Raw genomic sequence first — 19,198 nt, 5'->3', positions numbered from 1 at the left:
TATTTTTGTAAGAAATGCACATGATCTTCTTGTTTCTAAGTTCTCTCAGGTTCCTCCCACTTTCCAAAAACATGACTGTTAGGTAAATACTCTACATTGCCCTTAGGCGTCAGTGTATGTGGGCATAGTTACTTGTTTTTGTATGTACTGGTGACCTGTCCAGAGTGTGTGCTGCCTTTTACCCAGTGATTGCCTCTTATAGAGTAATACAAGCACAACAAGCTGATTTTAGCTGGTTAATTGGTCATCCCTTACAGCTAGCTGAGCAGCGGTTGTTAGCAACAGGTGTGGAAGGTACATCTCTGTGTTGTGCTCAAGTCCAAAAACTTTAACGCTTTCAAAACTTTTTGCATGTTTTTATACTATGCAATATTCATCATCAAAACATCACTTTTCTTCACCTATAGAATGTCTGTAAGTCAAACAGGTGTAAAGCAGAGATGCCACTGATGGTTTAACCCCAACTCTTAAGTATCTCTCTCATCACAATCCACTGTTTTAGTACAACCGAAATGAGAGAGGACCTGCACTACAGAATTAATAACACATGATCCTAAAACAATGTGCTGACGAACTACAAGACTCTCCCCAAAGCAAAGTCTCTTCCCAGAAGGCGTGATTTCTATCTCTGAGACAGGTGACGCAGCTCTCCTCAACATTTACATACACACTCAAAAAGCAATGGACTCATTATGCTTTCCATGTGCTTGTGGAGTCATTATCTCATTTCACAATCTTTCTTCAAACAGACGGAATCTCATAGAAAAAAACAAAATGCTTTTTGTGTAAAAACCAACCCTATATTTGATTATTCTTCAACCAACCAGGCAGCACCACTATCATTTCCTCTGCAGTTAAAGTAATATAACTTGATCAAGCTGTTGTGGCTTCTTTAGTTTTCTTAAGTGAAGGCTGTAAAAAGCCAAGCAAACAACAATAGAGCTAGCCATCATACATGGGGTAAATCTGTGTGAAAACGACTCACAACTGAAATGTTTGAACTGATCAGGGCAACTAATTACACATTCATTTTGTAAGAAGATGTAATTAGTTCCAAGAACTCTGCCGTGGGTGTCTCCTTCACCTATTTAAATACACACAGCACTGCTTAGTCTGTACGTATACAAACACAAATCAAATGCAAAGAAAGTAGTGCATATCTGATCAGGCTTAACCAAACTGTGACAAATGTGTTTTGTGCACATTACTATTAAGGTATCAAGTGTTTTAAAGCTGAAAAAGACAAGTAGTTTACAGTTCAAAATATGAAGTCCTATTTGATTTCCTGCATCCAAAATTATGTTCCTTTGCAATCAGTGTGTCCCTCTGTGACGTTTTTCTGTTTAATCAATAGAGGAAATAGAAATATGCTTGAAAGTGGGTTAAGCTATGCTTAGATAAACACCCAATTAAGTTAGTAAATCCCCTCTAAAGGTTCGATGCCAAGGACGTTTGCTTCAAATGAAACTGGAAATCAGACTCTTAGTGATTTAACACAATGTCAAAATGAGCAGTGGTGAAAACTACACTGAGAAGGTTTGTGGGCAAAAGTTTGTGAGACCAACTTGTTATCTGTCATCTGTCACCAGATCATTTTGATTACATGAAGGGGGTCAGAGACGGAGCTTTTCAAGTAAAAGAAGCAACTTCCGATTCTGAGGGGGCAGGGTTTAGATGACATCAGACTATGACGACATAGGATCGTTAGGCATCCAACCAGCATCACTTATGCCAAGATTGGTGCCAATTGACCTTTTTAGGTGAAAGTTATAGCATTTTGTTTTCTTTGGCAAGTATGCCAACTTCGCAGCTCGGCCACGCCCCCTAAAAATATATGAAAAGTCAACTTTTTTTGATAACTTTTAAAGCTCCACCCCTTAAATACATCCTGACCAAGAATAAGGCCAATAAGTCGAAATCCCTAGGAGGAGTTTTTTAAAGTTTGACGTGAGTAGAATTGAAAAATGGCCAAAATTTGACCTTAGACCCAAAATGGTCGCCTTCTTGTACATTTTAGGGGTGAGACTTTTTTTCTTGATTTGGGGAGATCTACCTACATACCGAGTTGCAGATCTCTATTACCTATGGTTTCTTCTATCTCATGTTAGGGGGCGCTGTAGAGCAGTTTGCCCACACCCACTTGCAATCTGACAATTTTACTTGTTTGGCAATTTTGAGTGGAGTCTAGTGAGTTTTTGAATATGTTAAAGCCCCCAAAATGCCTATTTATTTGATGGAAGCGGAATCAGAGTACTAACTTATACTATAATTACAACAGGCCTTCACAGCACTTTCGCTGCTCGGGCCTAATAAAAAAAACAATCCAGAGGCGACTTCTCCTTCTAGTTCATGCTGACGTTTCTCACCAGGATATTACACAAGAGTTTTAGTTCCCACAAGGCTTCATGTTGTGCTTTCTCCTCTGACATGACCTAATATTTAATGAGTGTTGAGTCAGGGCTTGCTCAGCCCTTAGGGACTTTGACAGTGAAATGTTGTCAGATATGCAAAGAATTGAGTTAAAAACTGTTCACTCAGGTAGATAAGACACTGACACTTTGCTCTAGTGACACATTTAATCAGAAACATGGTGGTCTTCATTTTTAAGCATGCTAAACAGAAACTTGGGTGCAATTTCCACCATTTTTGTTGAATTTTGAGGTACAGTGCCCTGCAAATGTTTCACACTCTTTGAAATTTTCCATATTTTGGCACACTTTTCCTCCACTCTCCCCTTCTTTTCCAGTCTTTAATGGGAATGTTCCTATCAATACTGATTAGTTAACATGCTGAAGAAAAGTATCCCTTGATAGTGATGTCCAATGGAAAAAGTGCAAGAAGTAGTGGAGTTTTCTGAAGCAAGTTGTTAGATTCCTTGCATCAAGAAATACCTGGGTTTGAACTCTGGCCTTTGGTCTTTTTGAATTGGATGTGCATGTTCCCATGCATAAGTGGGTTCTCTCAAAGAAATTTCTCCCACAGTTCAGTTGACTGTTAGGATAATTGCATTCTATTAGGTACAATTATGTGTGAGTGTGTGTTTGTGCTTAAAGTTGTGTATAATCAATGTAGAGTTTTTCTTATGTTGTACGTTTAACATAAGATCACATCATTTATTTCATTTTGTTTTATTTTTTTTAGAACTGCCAATTTTTTGTACTTTTCACACACTAAATTTACCCATTAAGAGACCAACAGCACATTATACCATTTCATTCTATTTAATTGTAGAATCAGTCAACCTAAAGTCTGTCTGCTTTCAAACAGACCTCAGACAGCGAGTAGCCTATCCAGATTCTAGACAAATTAAATTCATTATTTTTATCTCCACAAGGTTCTTTTGAAATAGTCACATCTTGCTGTTTTGGCAATGAAACAACTTGTACAGCAGACGTAGTCATGAAGGTTCGAGAACACAACCACCCGTGAATGGCTGAACTCCACAAATACTTGAGGACTCCTCTAACGCTTGTAGGTGCCTATTTTAAGAGCTTAAAAACTTCATGTCTGTCAATATGCATTAATGTTCACAGCAGAAACCGTCTTACAGCAGATAAGCAAAAGCAAACATCTACAGGGTTCCTTCTCTCTGCTCTTTGTAGTACAGCCAATCAGAATCAAGGAAATGAATGGCGCTATTGGCTGGTTTGCAAACATGTCGGTCATCAATACATCTTGGTATTTCAGCTGCATTTCCTTTCAATAATTTAGACATAAACATATGCCAACAGATGAAGTTTGTGTGAAAATTTTGTGTTAAATTGTGCCAAGGAAAATAAATTATATTCTTGGATTAGCTACTTTTAAAACAGGAGTGAAATAAATCTATAAAACAGTGGATTATCCATGAATACTTTACAGTTCTAAATAATAGTTTGTCACTGAACTCATCAGAACATCTTAATACCCAAATTACACAATTTCTTTTGCATTATACAAGCATTGTCAAACTGGCAGAAAGCACCTGAGGGCATGGTACATGTATAGTTACTGTAGCTAATCTAATATTTATTGCCAAATAAGCAGTTCTTTGGCATATTGATGATTACATCAATACCACTGATACCACGATGACAATACAACATTTTGCAAATTTCTTTTTTGTTGGGGGTGCAAAGACGGATATTTATTAAAATAATGTTTTAATTTCTGCTTCACAGTGAATTGCACTTCATGTTAGAGTTTAAATTTATGGCCCAAGTCCAACCTGAACCAATAAGCCAAACGAGTAGATAAATTCTCATTCTTACAGTGTAAATAGAGGAGTAGATAGTTTAACCTATTGAGGAAGGAAAGACAGTAAGTAGGGTGCATAAATTAGTTAGACTGTAACAAGGGTAGTGCATTGCACAATGTACACGCAGCCCCACTCTGCTCTGCTCCTATCAATCACACATCCCAAAAGATTTGTACCTGACTCAACCTGCAGTTACAATAAGCAACAACAACCCTAACCTAACTCTTTTTTACCCAAGATGGAGCTGGAAGACATTAAATAAAAGTTAGAAATGGGAGAAGTTACACTGGTTTCACAAATTATGGTCTCAAAACAAAAGTAATAAAATTGTAATTAAAAGAAATATGTTTGGCTTTCTTCCGGTTCGGGCCTCTAATTAAAGTTAATTAGTTGGGTCGGATCAGCCTCAGAAACGATGACTATGGGTTTGGGCCGGGTCAGGATGGATTTTTTTTTAGGTCTGATCTAAACTCAGGTTGGTCTGTCACATAAAACCCCAGAAAAACACAATAAATCTTGTGATTCTAAAGAGAGAAATTAAGGAATTCTTTTGATAGGCACTGTAGGTTTTAGTAGTTTTTCTCTTTGTTTCAGAAATGAACAACGCAGACAGTGATAATTAAACTCACAAGAGCACTGGTGCCACTGAGGCATACTTTCATCTCGTTCCACAATCTTAAACCAAAAAGCTCTTTTCTTGTAAATCAGAAGATGTCTGGCACAGTTTTCTGCAGCCTTCATTGTGTCTAAGAAAGATTCTTTATGATGAGCTTTAAAAATAAAAAAAACTCTCCTTTCATCTTGTCCTGTTCTCCTCATTCTCTCTCTAATGGACCTGATTGCCTCATCAATAATGCAATCAAACATTCATGTGCTCCAAAGGCTTCCAACAACAATGGACCACTTCTTCAGCACTATGTACTTGTTTACGGCGCAGTGCGAGAACTCTGCAGTTCGTGCTTTCTTTCCTAACCATCTTCAAAGGAGAAGATGGTTCTCCTTTGAGATTAGAGCCATGCTTTATAATTTTCCAGCATGGCTTTAAAAAACATCTTGCCAGAGTTTTTTTTTTCTTTTGAATATTTGTTGTTTCCCTATTGCCACATACTTGATTTTAAAAAATGGTCAGGTATTGTAGGACTTTATGTCATGCTTGAGAAGGCAAGACTTATGAATTAGGTTTATGAAGAAAAAAAATAAAAATCAGTGATCAGAAATATTGACTTGAAACCAGAAGGTTATCTATGCGGTAAAAATAATGCATACTTAATTTTCTCATTATCTGATATTGCTTAAATATTTTTCTTCCTGTTCTGGGTCAGTTAGTTTAAGCTATTTTTTTTATTTTATTTATTTTTTTACTGTCTTGAAAGCCAGAGGTTCACACATATTAATAGGTTTAAGTTGTAAACACAAACACATTTTATTGCAAAATGTATGCTTCAATCTCAGAAAAATATGTGAAAAGACTTTGTGAAGATGGCCACAATATAACGACTGAAGAACCCTTACCTTGTTTATATTGCAAACTATTGTTGGAGTCATAGGACAGTGATGTCTCCTGTATTGTCTCCAACAGGTGTTGCATCAATATTCACATTTATGTGGTTCAATTCAGGGCAGCAGTTGACTATTAAGTTAGTAATCAATTACTGAGTATTTGACGATTAATCAATTAATCAGCTAAAAAAAGGCACATTTTGCAGATTAACAACTGAAGCCTTTTAAATATTGAAAAGGCTTTAAAAGATGCAAAAAAACCCAACAGCAAACAAACAAAAAGAAAACATTTTATTACCTAAAATATAACACAATTCATTTGATTTGGCCAATTAATTGTTTCAGTCCTAGTTCAATTAATTACGTTTTGTGGCTAAAGACAACAATTGATGGCTTAATTGACACAGATAGCCATAAAAACTCAGCATATTTCTGTTTGATTTGTGTGTACAGGGCTGCAGAGGGCATTTGTGGGTCAGACTCACCCAGTTCTCGTAGTGCTTGCTGCCGCTGTGCAGGATGTCCTCAAACTGAATGATGCAGTTGGCCACGAAGTCGTCGTAGCCGATGGGGGCGTCATGAAAGACGGACAGCTCTATCCTTCTGCCGTCGATGACCTCCGTAGTGAACTCGTCGTTCCACGTGGGGCTGTTGGTCTTCTGCTTGGTGGAGGTCTGACCCACGCGCGAGTCGTCCACGTTCAGGGCGATGTACGTGTCCAGGAGGAAGGTCTGAGTCTTCGGACCCACGGCGTGACGCAGGGACCAAGCCGTGGGTTTTAGGTCCAGCGCCTCGCAGATTTTAATCTTCAACTGCCCGTTGAAGACCACCATGTCGCCACGAGGAAAGAGGTCCAGTTATTGACGAAATGTTCTCCTGCGGCGCGCGCGCGGAGGCAATCAGCTGAGCACCTCCGGTGTAATATGACGCGGTCCGAAAGCTTCTGAAGCGTCTGTTTTTGCTTCTTGTTGTGAAACGTCAGCAGTTCAGCAAAGTACCTAAATGCTCCCCCCACCTCTGCCCGATGTAAGCTGGAGGGCAGCCCCGGAGACGCGACAGTTAGCCCGGAAAACAGACGAGCCGGGAAGAAATAGGTACCAACAAGCGCGAGATTGCAGAAAACATCCGAGCAGAGGCCACAGATGTGAGCCGCTGTGTCATTGTTTTTACCTTCGAGGAATTGAGAAGAAAAAGAGAAAACCAACTCTCTCAGCTGGGCTCGAGCTCACTGGAAGCAGCGGAGCGGCGCGTGTCCCCACTACTGCACCGTGACGCGGGTGTGAGGCTCCGGATGCAGCCGCCGGGACTCATCGGCAAATGTTCGCCGGACCGTTGCGAGCAGACTGCGGCTGGTGGCGACCGCTGCAGGGGCGTGGAGGTGGGGGGAGTATCCGGACAGTGGGGGTGATGGGTGGATAGGTAAAGAAGAGGGGGGAGACAGACTCCTGCAGGTTGGGCCTGGTTTCATCCACTGCTCACTAACTTCATATAGCTATCTGCTTCTCCCCTTCCTCTGTTTCGGTGTCTGTCTGGTGCAGGAAATGCGAAAAGTACGTCAGATTTATGGGTGCCTGGCTGGTGCGAAAGACGGGGGAGGTAGTGCATAGGAAGTAGGGTTGTAAGGATGGGGAAGGTATCTTCATCTTGCACGCAGTTCAAAATATACCTAGAGGGGGCTGGAAAAAGCAACAGCCTTCAAACACAGTGACATGTTGACTTGAGCCAGGTGTCCTCATTCTCATCTGCTGGAAGTTTAGGTGCAGAAATATGAACATTCATGTACATTTACTCAAAAAGGGCCAATTGCCAAGTCCATAAAATACAGGAGCTGAGATGAATGCAGGAATATGTGAGGCATGACTGGAATTTCAAGAGATGACTGCAAACCATGACACTCAGAAGCTCATCAGTCCAGCACTTACATCAATATAGATATGTTTATATATTTCTCCGACTACTTTCACTGGAAATTTGTTACCTAGTGTGTAATATCAAACCCAGCTGAGACTTCCGAGGTAATTGTAATGTAGCATAAGTGTCAAAACAAGAGGGAAGGGAAGGTAATTTTATTGATATAGCACATTTTTAGCAGCAAGGCAATTCAAAGTGTTGCACGTTCCAAGTTAAGTCCAAATAAAGTCTCGAGTCCAGATTCCCCAAATTACAACATGCTTGTTCTGAGACAAGTTTCATGTCTTAAACTGTTAATTGAGTCTTTAATAAATATGATGGCCAAACAATTTCTGTACAAGACAATTTCTTTTGTTTTGTCTAAAAAATTATGAAAAAAACAATAAAAGGATAAACTATAAATGAATACATAATAGGAACACGTGTTTACCTCTGTAAAGCAGCAACAATATGTACATAAAATGCAAGCTTCTTTGACATATATTGTTACAGGAAGATATAAGGTTAAAAAGGACAGTAACTTTTGGCTTGTTGTTAGACACTAAGTTCAAGTTCACGTAGTGCGTTTTCTTGCTGTAAAAGTTGAAAATGTTGAAAGATAAATTCATATGATTGAAACAGAATATAAGAATGTATTTTTAGATGAAACATCTAATAGGAGTGAGATAGAATAACATGAGATTGTATGAAGATAACTATAAGTTGCATAAAACATATATAATGACTCTTGTCCACATCTATGGTAATCTGGATACACATACATCCTCCTCCCCTGAAGGATGCATGACCTTCACTATATGCAGCATTGTCTGAGTCCATCCAGATTATAGACACAGAAGCAATATGAAATATATAAATTATATATTATTTTTTGCATTTCAATATATGAATGTTTTCCTAAACATAAAGAATTCTTTCATTCACACATTTAGCTGTTCCCCCTGAAATGAATTATGAGGAACAGCAATTTGTTTCATATTTGAATGTATCTTAGTCCAAGAAGACATCTCCAGAAAGATTTCACATAATAAAACATGACATCAAAAAAAAGAAGTGGCACATAGTGATGACCAGAAGCATAATGTGCATTTAGCTTTTCTCTCTCTTTCTTTTTTTTAATAAAAATCATTTTTAAAAAAGGGATGCTTTAAAAGTCTATTTTAAAATGACTAAATCCAATGAATTACTTTTAAAATTAATTTTCCTTTCTTTGTTTATCCTTAACTGGTTTAAGATATTTACTCAGCATTTTTATTCTGAGTGCCATATTTAAAAAATCTATAATCCGAATTACAACATAAACCCATAATAAAAAATTGTGACAAAAAGTATGTTGTGAATGGTACAAAATACGAGTTGTACCATTTACATGGGAAGAAACTATGCCATAGAAGCTGGGTTTTTTGTTTGTTTGTTTCAATCCATACGTTTTACGTTGAGAAATTATGTACATGTAATTTTGAAAGAGTGCTGCCCCCTGCCGGTATTTTACTGCAACTTTAAGCCGGGTGAACCCACATTTGCTGCAGAAGTCAAGCAATTTGGTGGATACGACGTATTAGGACCATTGTAGATAGAAAAAAAAGACGGAAGAGTACATTTACACCAAAATGTTTTTTCTAGAAAATTTCTGAGATCTAAAAATTTCTGAGTTTTTTTCCAGCGTTAATGCCCTGGTGAAAAATAAATATACTAAGTATGAATAATCATTAGTATACTTGAAGTATTTTGATTTGGAACAAATAATTTTGTACTTAGTGTATTTCAATAGTAATTAAATTGTGGAAAATCACAATTTAAAGTGTACTATAATATGCTTTTTTGGAACAATTAAAGTTATACTTTGTATACTGTAAGTATACTGCAAGTATACAAAGTTACTTTAAGTAATACAAACATGTACTATTTTTGTGATCAAATTACATTTAAAATATATTTAGAATATCTTCTAAGTATATAAGCATTACATATTTTATATATTAGTAGTGTGATTACAGCATGCTCTAATTACTCTTTTAGTTTACTATAATTGCTAATGAAGTACATTTTTTAGTTAATTATCAATGTCTTATTATTCTTCTTTGCTACTTTGTACATTACATGATTCTTACACACTACAGTATACAGAAGGATCAATTACAACACACTTTACGGTTGAAAAAAATTACATTATGCAGTCAATATATTCACATCTTACAAGAGAACATTGCCAATATACTATCAGAGAATTGTACGAATTGTCAGTATATTAAAAGTTTACAGACAACATGCTCATGAAAATTAGCACAATAAAACAATAGGTACACTTTAGAGGAAATGTGAAAAATATTTCACCAAGGACAGAGTATTGTTTTAATACAATGTCATAGTATTTCAGTATTACTCCAGACAAACTGACATTTCTCCTTCCTAAGAACAGTGAGGATCAACAACAGAACATTACCATTCACTGCACCACTGCACTTAACAGAAACCTACAAAAAAGACCAATAGAGCAATTAAACAGAGAAAGCACTTGTAGTCTTAAGAGTAAAGAAAAATAGCAAAGAAAAAAATATGACTTACAATTTTAAGACATTGTGGATTTGCTATGTATGTGACATCATCAAAAGAACTGATAATGATTGGGACCAGATGCCTGGAGTGAAAAAAACATTTCTGGGTGTCTTCTTTGCCTGTAAATGTTAGAAGTAGAAAAAAATAGTCAGCAATATCATAAATAGGTTGATGCAACTTCAATAACTATGAAGTTGTTTTAAGTGTGGACTTAAAAGGGACAAACTGCCTTAAAAGCTTTCTACCCATGATCTGAACATGCTGATCCTGGTGGCTAGTGGTGGTCATCGGGCAAGAGGCGGGGTTCACCCTGGACAGGTCACTAGTCCATGACAATGAATAAAATGTATGAAAGAGAAATGGCAGATTAACAAGGCAAATTACATTCTGTACAATTATTTTCAAATCAAATCATGTTTATTAAGCACTCAGTGTTGGAAACACACCAGTTTGTGCTGTTGTTAAAAATGTAGCTCAGTGTAAAAAAAAAACAAACAGCATACCTTACACCATAAAAACGCTGTGGAGATTCATCCTCAAAACTGGGGCGATGATCCAGTGGAGCCAGAGCCTTTTCTGAAACAGAAAAGTATTTAGGTTTTTCATATTGATTTGCTTAAACTGCAAAAATGTGTTGAAGATAAAAATGATGATGAACGAGTTATAACAACAGCCTCAAAATATCAAAGTCTTTTTGGCATACTGAGCTTAATTAAAACCAGGTTAAGTTTATGAAGAAAACTACATAAAGGGAACACTTAAACAACACAACATAACTCCAAGTAAATCAAATTTCTGTGAAATCAAACTGTCCACTTAGGAAGCAACACTGATTGACAATCAATTTCACCTGCTGTTGTGCAAATGGAACTTTGTACAGAACAAAGTATTCAATGAGAATATTTCTTTCATTCAGATCTAGGATGTGTTATTTTAGTGTTCCCTTTATTTTTTTGAGCAGTATATATTAAGTCACAGCAAACAGGGCCTCCATACAGTTATAACATGAAGTTGAATGATTGTTATAATAATCATAAAAGTCACAATAACATTGATAAATGACTATTTCTGAAACCAACGTAAGTTTGCTTATACATTTACTGCACTGTTTATAATTAAACTAAGATAATTAGGATTTTGATGCAAACTTACCACCAGCTAGCTACATGTAGCAGCATAAATGGTACGCTGCCACTTTAAGACCAATTTCAGCTGCTGCATATAAGCAGGTCTCTACCTGCCACAAGACTACTTGCGTCATGACGTCAACTCATTCTGCTTCCTTTGTTTGCTGAACTGTGCTGGGTAAGCGTGGCTGTTTCTTTGTTTGTCAGCTTTTATCGTAGCAATTAATGCAAGCTGGTCTGATCTGTTTAGCCTCCCTTGCTGCTGCTCCAAACCCTGGACCAATCTGTTCGGTTGTTTGCTGCCGGTAAGGTAAGCGCTAGCGTGGGTAGGTAACATCCATCTCATGTAAACGAAGCCTTTATGTAGTATTCTGTTACAGCTGCGCTCCATAGGCGAACTTGTGGATCTGTTTATCTGGCCGTGTGGTAATTTACAGGTAAGCAGCTACCGTAAGTTATAGTTTTTATCAGCAGTTGTATTAATAATCTACTTTATTTTTAAGCCTCCTGCTGAGTCCCTGACGGCTATTATATTTGGATGTACACTCGCTGCTGTTTTGCCTACGATGAAATGTTTTAAAAGATTTGTATGAACTTTCCCCCGCTGCAGGGAGCATTGATGGCACTACGAACGGGATAAAAAGCAATACTGTAGTGCTATTGTATCACTGTTTTACTCATTGTTTCATTTTTTGTCTTTCTTTTAGGGACTGAGGCTTCTGTGGTGGCGGTGGTGATCCCTGGTGGCGGTGTCTTGTGTGTTTTGTTGGAGCACCGTGTTTTTGTAGTGTGTAGGGTGATTCCTTTTCTTCACTGGATGTTGCCCCTTTCCTCGCTACTCTCCCCCCACTGGTAAGCCTCAGTTTCCTTTGAAATGTAAACATTTTATAATCAACTTCATTAAAAAGGCATTCACTGTTTTAACCATTCAATTTCATGTTGTTGTTAATTTAAACAGTTTAATTTTAATACATTTTTTTGTAGAACTGTCTGAATCTTGTCTCATTTCCAGTAGAACGTACCTGTGTCCTTATTACCATTCTATTTTCCTGGAGTTATTCCAGGTGGCGTTGTCGGTTTCCCCTATTGTAAACTTTAACATCTTACATTTGGGTTTCATAATAAAGAAAATCCACCCCAGGTTGCCACATACACGTTAGCAGGCTTTGTTCCTTCAGGTTCCTTTCGTGACCCACATTTCATTTCCATCCAGTTCTTGTCCTGGTGTTATCGTCTAACTCGGACTAGGACATCACCAACTTGAATTTACCAAAACTACTAATTATTATCAAGGCGCTCTCCATTTTTAAGGCAATAATGGGCGACTAAAAATGGCGAATTTGAACAGCATATTATGTTGTGTGATGTTCTTTTTATGGTGCTTTAAAAAAATAAAATTCAATCAATCAAATTTTATTTGTATAGCACATTTCAGCAGCAAGGCATTTCAAAGTGCTTTACATCATATCAAACACAATGCAGCATAGAATCAACAATCAAAACACGACATTAAGTCAAGTTCCAGCAATAAATTTGTAATTGATTACGTTTCAAATACAATCCTAAACAGGTGGGTTTTTAGTCGAGTTTGCATCCATAGAAGGTTTACCTGCTACACTCCTAATGTGTTATATGGAACAAAATACCTGTTGCTATTTTTATTCACGCTCACAATCACACAGTTTAAAACAATGTAGACAGCATTTTAATGGGCTTCTGGCACAAGGTTCCGTACATCTCTTTCACGGAATTTCGAGGAGGGACTCCGCCGTCCATCACGGATTTTTGAGAAATTCTATGGAACCTGTTAGTGTCTAGAATTTACAGGGTCAGGTCTACATTACGCGCAATGACCCTCAGTCACTCGCCGTTTTTCTTCCGGCACGGGGCTCCGTACACCTCTTTCATGGAATTTCGAGCAGGGACTCCGCCATGAGCATTACCACCACCATCTGATCTGGAGTGTGAACTGGAGCTAATGCTGTTCACTAATGGATAGATATTACATCATGCATCTGAAAATGGATTGGACAAAAACAGCTTCTGTGTTTCAGTTAAAAAACTGAAAAGAACAGATCATATTTTGGAGAGATGTAAAATTGAAGATACCTGCTATATTTAGTGTTAAGAACAAGTATTGTATTTGTTGTAGAAACTCTGTCACTAAACTGTCAATGCTTGATGTTTTGATGCATGAACACATTATGTACTACTTTGTTAAGCAACATTACATCAAGTTCCACTATAGGGACTGCTTTTTTCCCCCCTTTTTTTAAATTCTTTTCCACTTTAAAGAAATAGTAAAAGACTATAAGGCACTTAATAAGGCATACTTTATTAACCTAAAATATACACTGAGATGTAATTTAAAACATACTGAAATGTCAGTAGATTTAATAGTTTACTTTTAAAGTAAGGTTTATGTGAATTTAAAAAAATATATATGTTGAGCATATATTATAAAATATACAAAAAATTTTAAAATCATATTGTTTCATTGGTACACTTGAGCAAATACATATTTTGTTCACTTAAAGTATACTTTTATTTAATATATTTCTTAAAAATGTATTGTGGGTACCATAATATTTAAATGTGTCTTAAAGTTATAATGTCAAAATTGGTACAAGCATGCTGTAGGTATACTTTGTATATATTTATATGTAGTATACTTAAAACTTTTGTATATTACCTATGCTTCATACACACCACAAAAAACTTACTTGCATAATTGTAAGCATGTTTTTTCCACTAGGGTATATAACATGAATATCTATTTATACCATAAAAAAGGAATATATATATATATATATATATATACTGTGTATATATATACTCCCTTTTCACCAAAGAAAAGTAGTGTATGCTATTTTTTTTCTATTGGAGAAGTTTAAAGAAAATTTCAGTGCATCCCTGAATCAATCAATAAGTCGACTTTACCATTAGGTAGATTTGGATGCAGTGAGATGAGTTAACTTTCTTACCAGACAGTAAACATTACATCGACACTGACTCAACATTAATAAAATGGCCCGATTTTCAATACTTTAAAATATTAAAAACTATAACAAACAAACACAAACTCAAATACAGTATCCTTATTAGGACAAGATTAAAAATAAAACAATATTAAAACAATGATAAATCATATTTTGGACACTTATGGCAACATCTTATTCTAAAGCTTATTTTTGGATAGACATTTTTGATTCCTGCATTAGCAGCTGTAACCAGCAGGCGTCGCCAAACACCAATTAAGATTGATGACCCTTTCCCAGTGCCCTTGTAATTCATTCTTCTTTTTAACCCTCTTTTTCCTTTTGTTTACTCCTTGTACGTGCTTTACCTGTGTATCTTGTCAAAGTGCAAACGATGAGTGCTTTCAGCCTGCTCCGGTCTAATTCAGTCAGCTTTGATAAATGTAAATTGCTCTAAGCTAGGACAGTCACCAGGACCTAAAAATTTAACAAGACTTCTCCTCATAATCCCCGCCCGCTCACCCCTGGTGCCGTTAGCTGCTCGGCTGTTTAATTATAAACAAACTGACAAAAATCAATGTTTGTTTATTTGTGCCTTTTTTTTGTGTGTGTCATTTTTCTCACAGCGGGTCCTTTGTGTAAGCCAATCAATAGCCGGTCCTTGAGGGGAGGTTAAAAACGATCTATAATAGGATTCAACTCCAGCAGCAGGAATAACAACAAGCCAAAGCAATTTCCCGCAGGCTAACAGTGAGGTTTAATACCGACCGTTGTCCGTCGGAGCATTAAAGCAAGCCACGCGAGGGTGGCGCCGTGTGTTTATGAGGCATTTCTCTGGCGTGAAATTATTTATAAAGAAATGTCCCCTTTTGTTTTGTTCCAGTCAAACCAGCACCACTGCGCCAGCCTGAGGAAAGCGGAATATCATCGCAAAGTCCGTCTATATTAACAGCTTTGACAGCAGGTGCCACTTTATCTTAGCAGAAAATTGATGTCGCGAATCCACTTCCTGAGCCTTGTCATTTATCTCAGGACCTGGATCAGCATTTGCACCACAAGACGTTTAATAAATGCTCTCCCCTAATTTGGTGGCAAGCAGATGGTTCCTGGTGTTGGTGTTAAATTATAGGGTGAGGAAGTGTTTGTCAGCATCAGCAAGGTGCGATGTGAAGTAAAGGAAGCAGAGCTGCAAATCCCAGTGGAGAAAAGAAAAAAAATACATGGCTACAAAAAAAGCAGCTGTTTCTTGGAGAAATGGCTGCATGCCTAAGCGCCTGCTATGTCTTGATGATGCGGAATCACAACGAACATCAAGCAGCCATTTCAATAAATCTAGGAGAGAAGCAGGAAGAACTAAACTGCAGGACCTTGCTAAAGTAAATCCCTACAGATTTTGTTATATTAGGGCCACAATTTACAACATAAAGTGATGCATAATTGTGAAGTTGATTAAACTTGGCTGTTAAAATCATCTGTTCTTTTAATAGGATTAGGCCTGGACTTTGACTGGACCATTCTCACACATGTACATGCTTTGATAGGAGCCATTCTTCTGTGTCTTTGATTGTAGGTTTCATGATGTTGTCTTTTTGTGTGCCTCTTTATCAGGTATGTTTCAGTTGACCCTGTCATGCTAGCGTTGTTGGATTTATGGTATCTCTGGGTTTTTATGATCAGCCTTAGATCCCGTTTGCGTGGAGCTAATCTTCAGTTGAGCCATAACATTTTTGTTGCAATCCAGCTGCTGGTTTTCACAACACCAGTGACCAGAGCGTGTAAATTTAGCTCTAGTGTGTGTCTTTCCTTTTACCAGACTTTTATGAGTTGTTGTTTATGCAAGTTAGAACTGTGTATTCCTTGTGCTTAGCCATTCTTTGTTCCTTTAACATGTAGATTCTGTCTGCCTGCAGATAATATATTTTGTGGCTTGAGTTCACCAATAACTTTCTTCTTGCCATTCTTCCACAGTTATCCTGTCAATAGATTCTCCTACTGTTGCTGTGAGGAATCTCTGCTGCTCATCCAGAGTTGTAGACTTCTTGGCTGCTTCTCTGATTAAGTCAGGTTAGGTACCATATCTTGGCAGGTTTGCAGTTATAATACTTTTTTACATTTTCAAGAAAATGGATTAAACGGTCCTCTGTGAGATGCTTAAAACATTTTGTATTGTTTTACAACTTAATCCAGCTCCCCCTTGATTATCGTTGATTCTAGTCTGTTGTGTTCACCAGAGCTGTCCCTTGTTTCGTTTATTACCCCTGTGTGTATTATGTTATGTTCCCACCTGTCTCATTGTTGCCCACTGGATTTTAGCGTCAAACTCTGTTTGGTACTTCTGTTTTTTAGGCTTAAATTAAACTACTTGCATCATCACTCTGCTTATGACTGCCGTCCTGTTGAACTGTGGATTCTCCTCAACTATCAGTAAATCATGACAGTTGATAGTTATACCCTACTTTGGTGTGGTCTGTTCCATAAAATCCAAACAGATTACACTGATTTTGGTTGTAATTGTATTTTTGCTAAGAAAAATAGAAAACTTAAATACTATGGTGAAGTTATTAGTTAAACTGAAGTTATTATCTTTGGACCTAAAAAGGAACACTCTAGAGTCAATGCACAGCTTGACTCTAGATACAGTAATAGAGATCACTTAACACTTCCAATTCCTGCAGCTTGCAAAGATTAAAGTTGCTAACAACGTTCCCTGTTACTTTGCAAACGATTGTTTTCATATGCAAGCGAACACACCGGGGTCTTAGCCTATATTTAGCAAAAATAACAGATCAATGTATGAATTAATAAGGGCCTTTTTATTGCTTGCAGTTTTTAGGCTGTTGAGAAGTGATGTGGATTGATGGAACAGCCTGTCCTCACCCTCACCTTGTGATAAAGCAGCTTTGTTCACAGCTTTAGCAGCCAAACAGCAGACACCTTCTATATTATTTGAAGCTACATGCGATGCAGCAGAGTAATATCCTGCTCCAGAGGAGTCTATCGCTCAGTTTGCAGACTATCATCGCCCCAGCTTGCTGGCTGTTTTATGCAAGCCCTCGGTGGAGCACAGATGCAAATCTTGACTTTGTTTAAAAAAAAAAAAAAAAAAATCACCCCCAAAATCCCTGAGCTTGACTCCAAAGATTGTTTATATCCTTAAAGTCTTCCTCAAAGGCAGAAGTGAGAGCGTTGCACAATGCAAATAACGACCTAGCCAGAACAAGATACGCTAAATAATAAAACATAATTTAACAAAGCTTCGAGGTAGATACATTTTCCTAGAGGAATTTTAATAATCAGGTACTCGAAACATTCAAAGAATCAGTAGAGCCTCAATAAGCACCAATGACGGCAGACAAAAAGCTTTCCTGTAATGGTAAGTTGTTTCTCGGCATTAGCACATTTATAGCATTGACTGACAGCGGTAAGCCTCGCCTCCTGGCTCTGATTGGTTGTTTTTGGTGGGCGATTAATTTCTTCAGTAGCAGCTCAGGGAGGAGATGGAGGAGAGTGATTTTTTTTTCACAGATTATCCATCTTCTAACAAAATGTCATGACATGGTGACAGTTTTAACAAATATTTAAAAAACACATTCATAAAAACTACATACAGCAGCTTTAAATGTATCTGCCATATTAATCAAAAATAATTAACATCCAAGCTTTGTATTCATAAGAAGTAAATATGTTTCAACATATAAGGCAGATGAATACATTTTAATGTATTAGACATGTGTTAATTTGAGACACTGGTTAAAGATTTAGATTCATTTTCTTTTTTAAGCAGAAGTGCATCTCGGAACAGAATATCATGAAAAGAAAAAATTTGTACCTCATTTCAAAAGATGAAACTATATTTTGTATAGAAATGAACATTTCAGAAACTTGACATTTCAAAATGTTCATCTTTTCAAAAGTTCACATTTTCTGAGAAACTGAATTTTGGGTCTTCATTATTGCTAAACCATAATTGTCAGATTCAAATATCCCATGCATGACAATAATCATTAAAATGACAAGAAACAAAAGCTTTGAATATTTCATTTTGTTAAGTGAATCTATATAAGCTACGAATTTCACTTCCTGAAATGAGAGGCACAATATTAAACTTTTCACCATATTCTAAATTTTTAGATGTATTTGTAAATGTAAGTGGGACTATTAGTGAATGTTTAATGTAGATTTTAAAAATCGTAAGGTCTGGTGCTGAGGGAAATTTAGAGTTTGTTCTTGTTTCTAAATCTTAGTGGTTTGTAGTTTAGACAATCTCTAGGAAAACATTTAACTTTTGAATGAACTCGAACAATATAGTCCAATACTTCATGTTTCAATAAAATATTTAAGAATTACCTTCATAAATCATTATGATGACAATAAGATGGATTTTTTTTTACTATATATTTTTGACTTTATAAAATTAAGAAGTCCATATTGGACAAATCCAAGCATTTAAAAAACAGTTATTACTTTTTACAATCCATGTTGTCAAATCATGTTGATGTCCAATCATTTCCCCCATCTTAGATTAGTTTTCTAAAACATATCTAATTTACGTTTTTCAACAAATATATTTGTTTTCATGTTTTAATTTTGTATATTCCAAATGTTTATTTAAGATCTCCCCCCGCAGTTATGTATCATTTTTAACATCTGTCATTTATGTATTTATTTATTTTTTTATTTTCACTTTCACTAAAACATTTTTCTCTAACTACATTTCCATACAACTTCATTTTGCATGTTCAAAACCTTTTGTCAGATGTTTTTATTCATTTGCCTTTTGGACTAAGCATCTGGATTTAACTGCAGATCGTTTAGTCAATCATCTATGCATTCAGACATCCGTCCTTACTATGGTGACTCTTTATCACCTCTGCGATCTGTCAATGCTT

At 36.7% G+C, this 19,198-nt stretch overlaps 1 protein-coding gene and 1 long non-coding RNA gene across 6 annotated transcripts in view; one reads left to right on the top strand and one right to left on the bottom strand.

Moving 5' to 3' along the window:
* Positions 1–8,123, bottom strand: part of LOC102224280 (protein kinase C epsilon type-like) — a 132,611-nt gene extending 124,488 nt beyond the window's left edge. Inside the window, exon 1 of the mRNA XM_023327440.1 lies at positions 6,223–8,123. Coding sequence (XP_023183208.1) covers positions 6,223–6,570 — 348 coding nt within the window. The 5' untranslated portion in view covers positions 6,571–8,123. The remainder of the gene's footprint in view (positions 1–6,222) is intronic.
* Positions 8,124–11,289: 3,166 nt separating this feature from the next.
* LOC111606509 lies at positions 11,290–16,682 on the top strand. 5 transcript variants are annotated; one of them, XR_002752052.1, is made up of 4 exons: positions 11,290–11,641; positions 11,712–11,768; positions 12,039–12,183; positions 15,193–16,682. It is a non-coding gene; the product is annotated as an uncharacterized LOC111606509 (long non-coding RNA). The 5 variants fall into 5 exon arrangements; XR_002752050.1 differs by having other exon boundaries at positions 11,712–12,183; XR_002752051.1 differs by having other exon boundaries at positions 11,494–11,509; positions 11,582–12,183.
* The last annotated feature ends 2,516 nt before the right edge of the window (positions 16,683–19,198 follow it).

The sequence above is a fragment of the Xiphophorus maculatus genome, chromosome 22 (assembly GCF_002775205.1).
Source record: "Xiphophorus maculatus strain JP 163 A chromosome 22, X_maculatus-5.0-male, whole genome shotgun sequence".
Lineage (NCBI taxonomy): Eukaryota > Metazoa > Chordata > Actinopteri > Cyprinodontiformes > Poeciliidae > Xiphophorus > Xiphophorus maculatus.
This window is presented reverse-complemented; position numbering and strand designations above follow the sequence as displayed.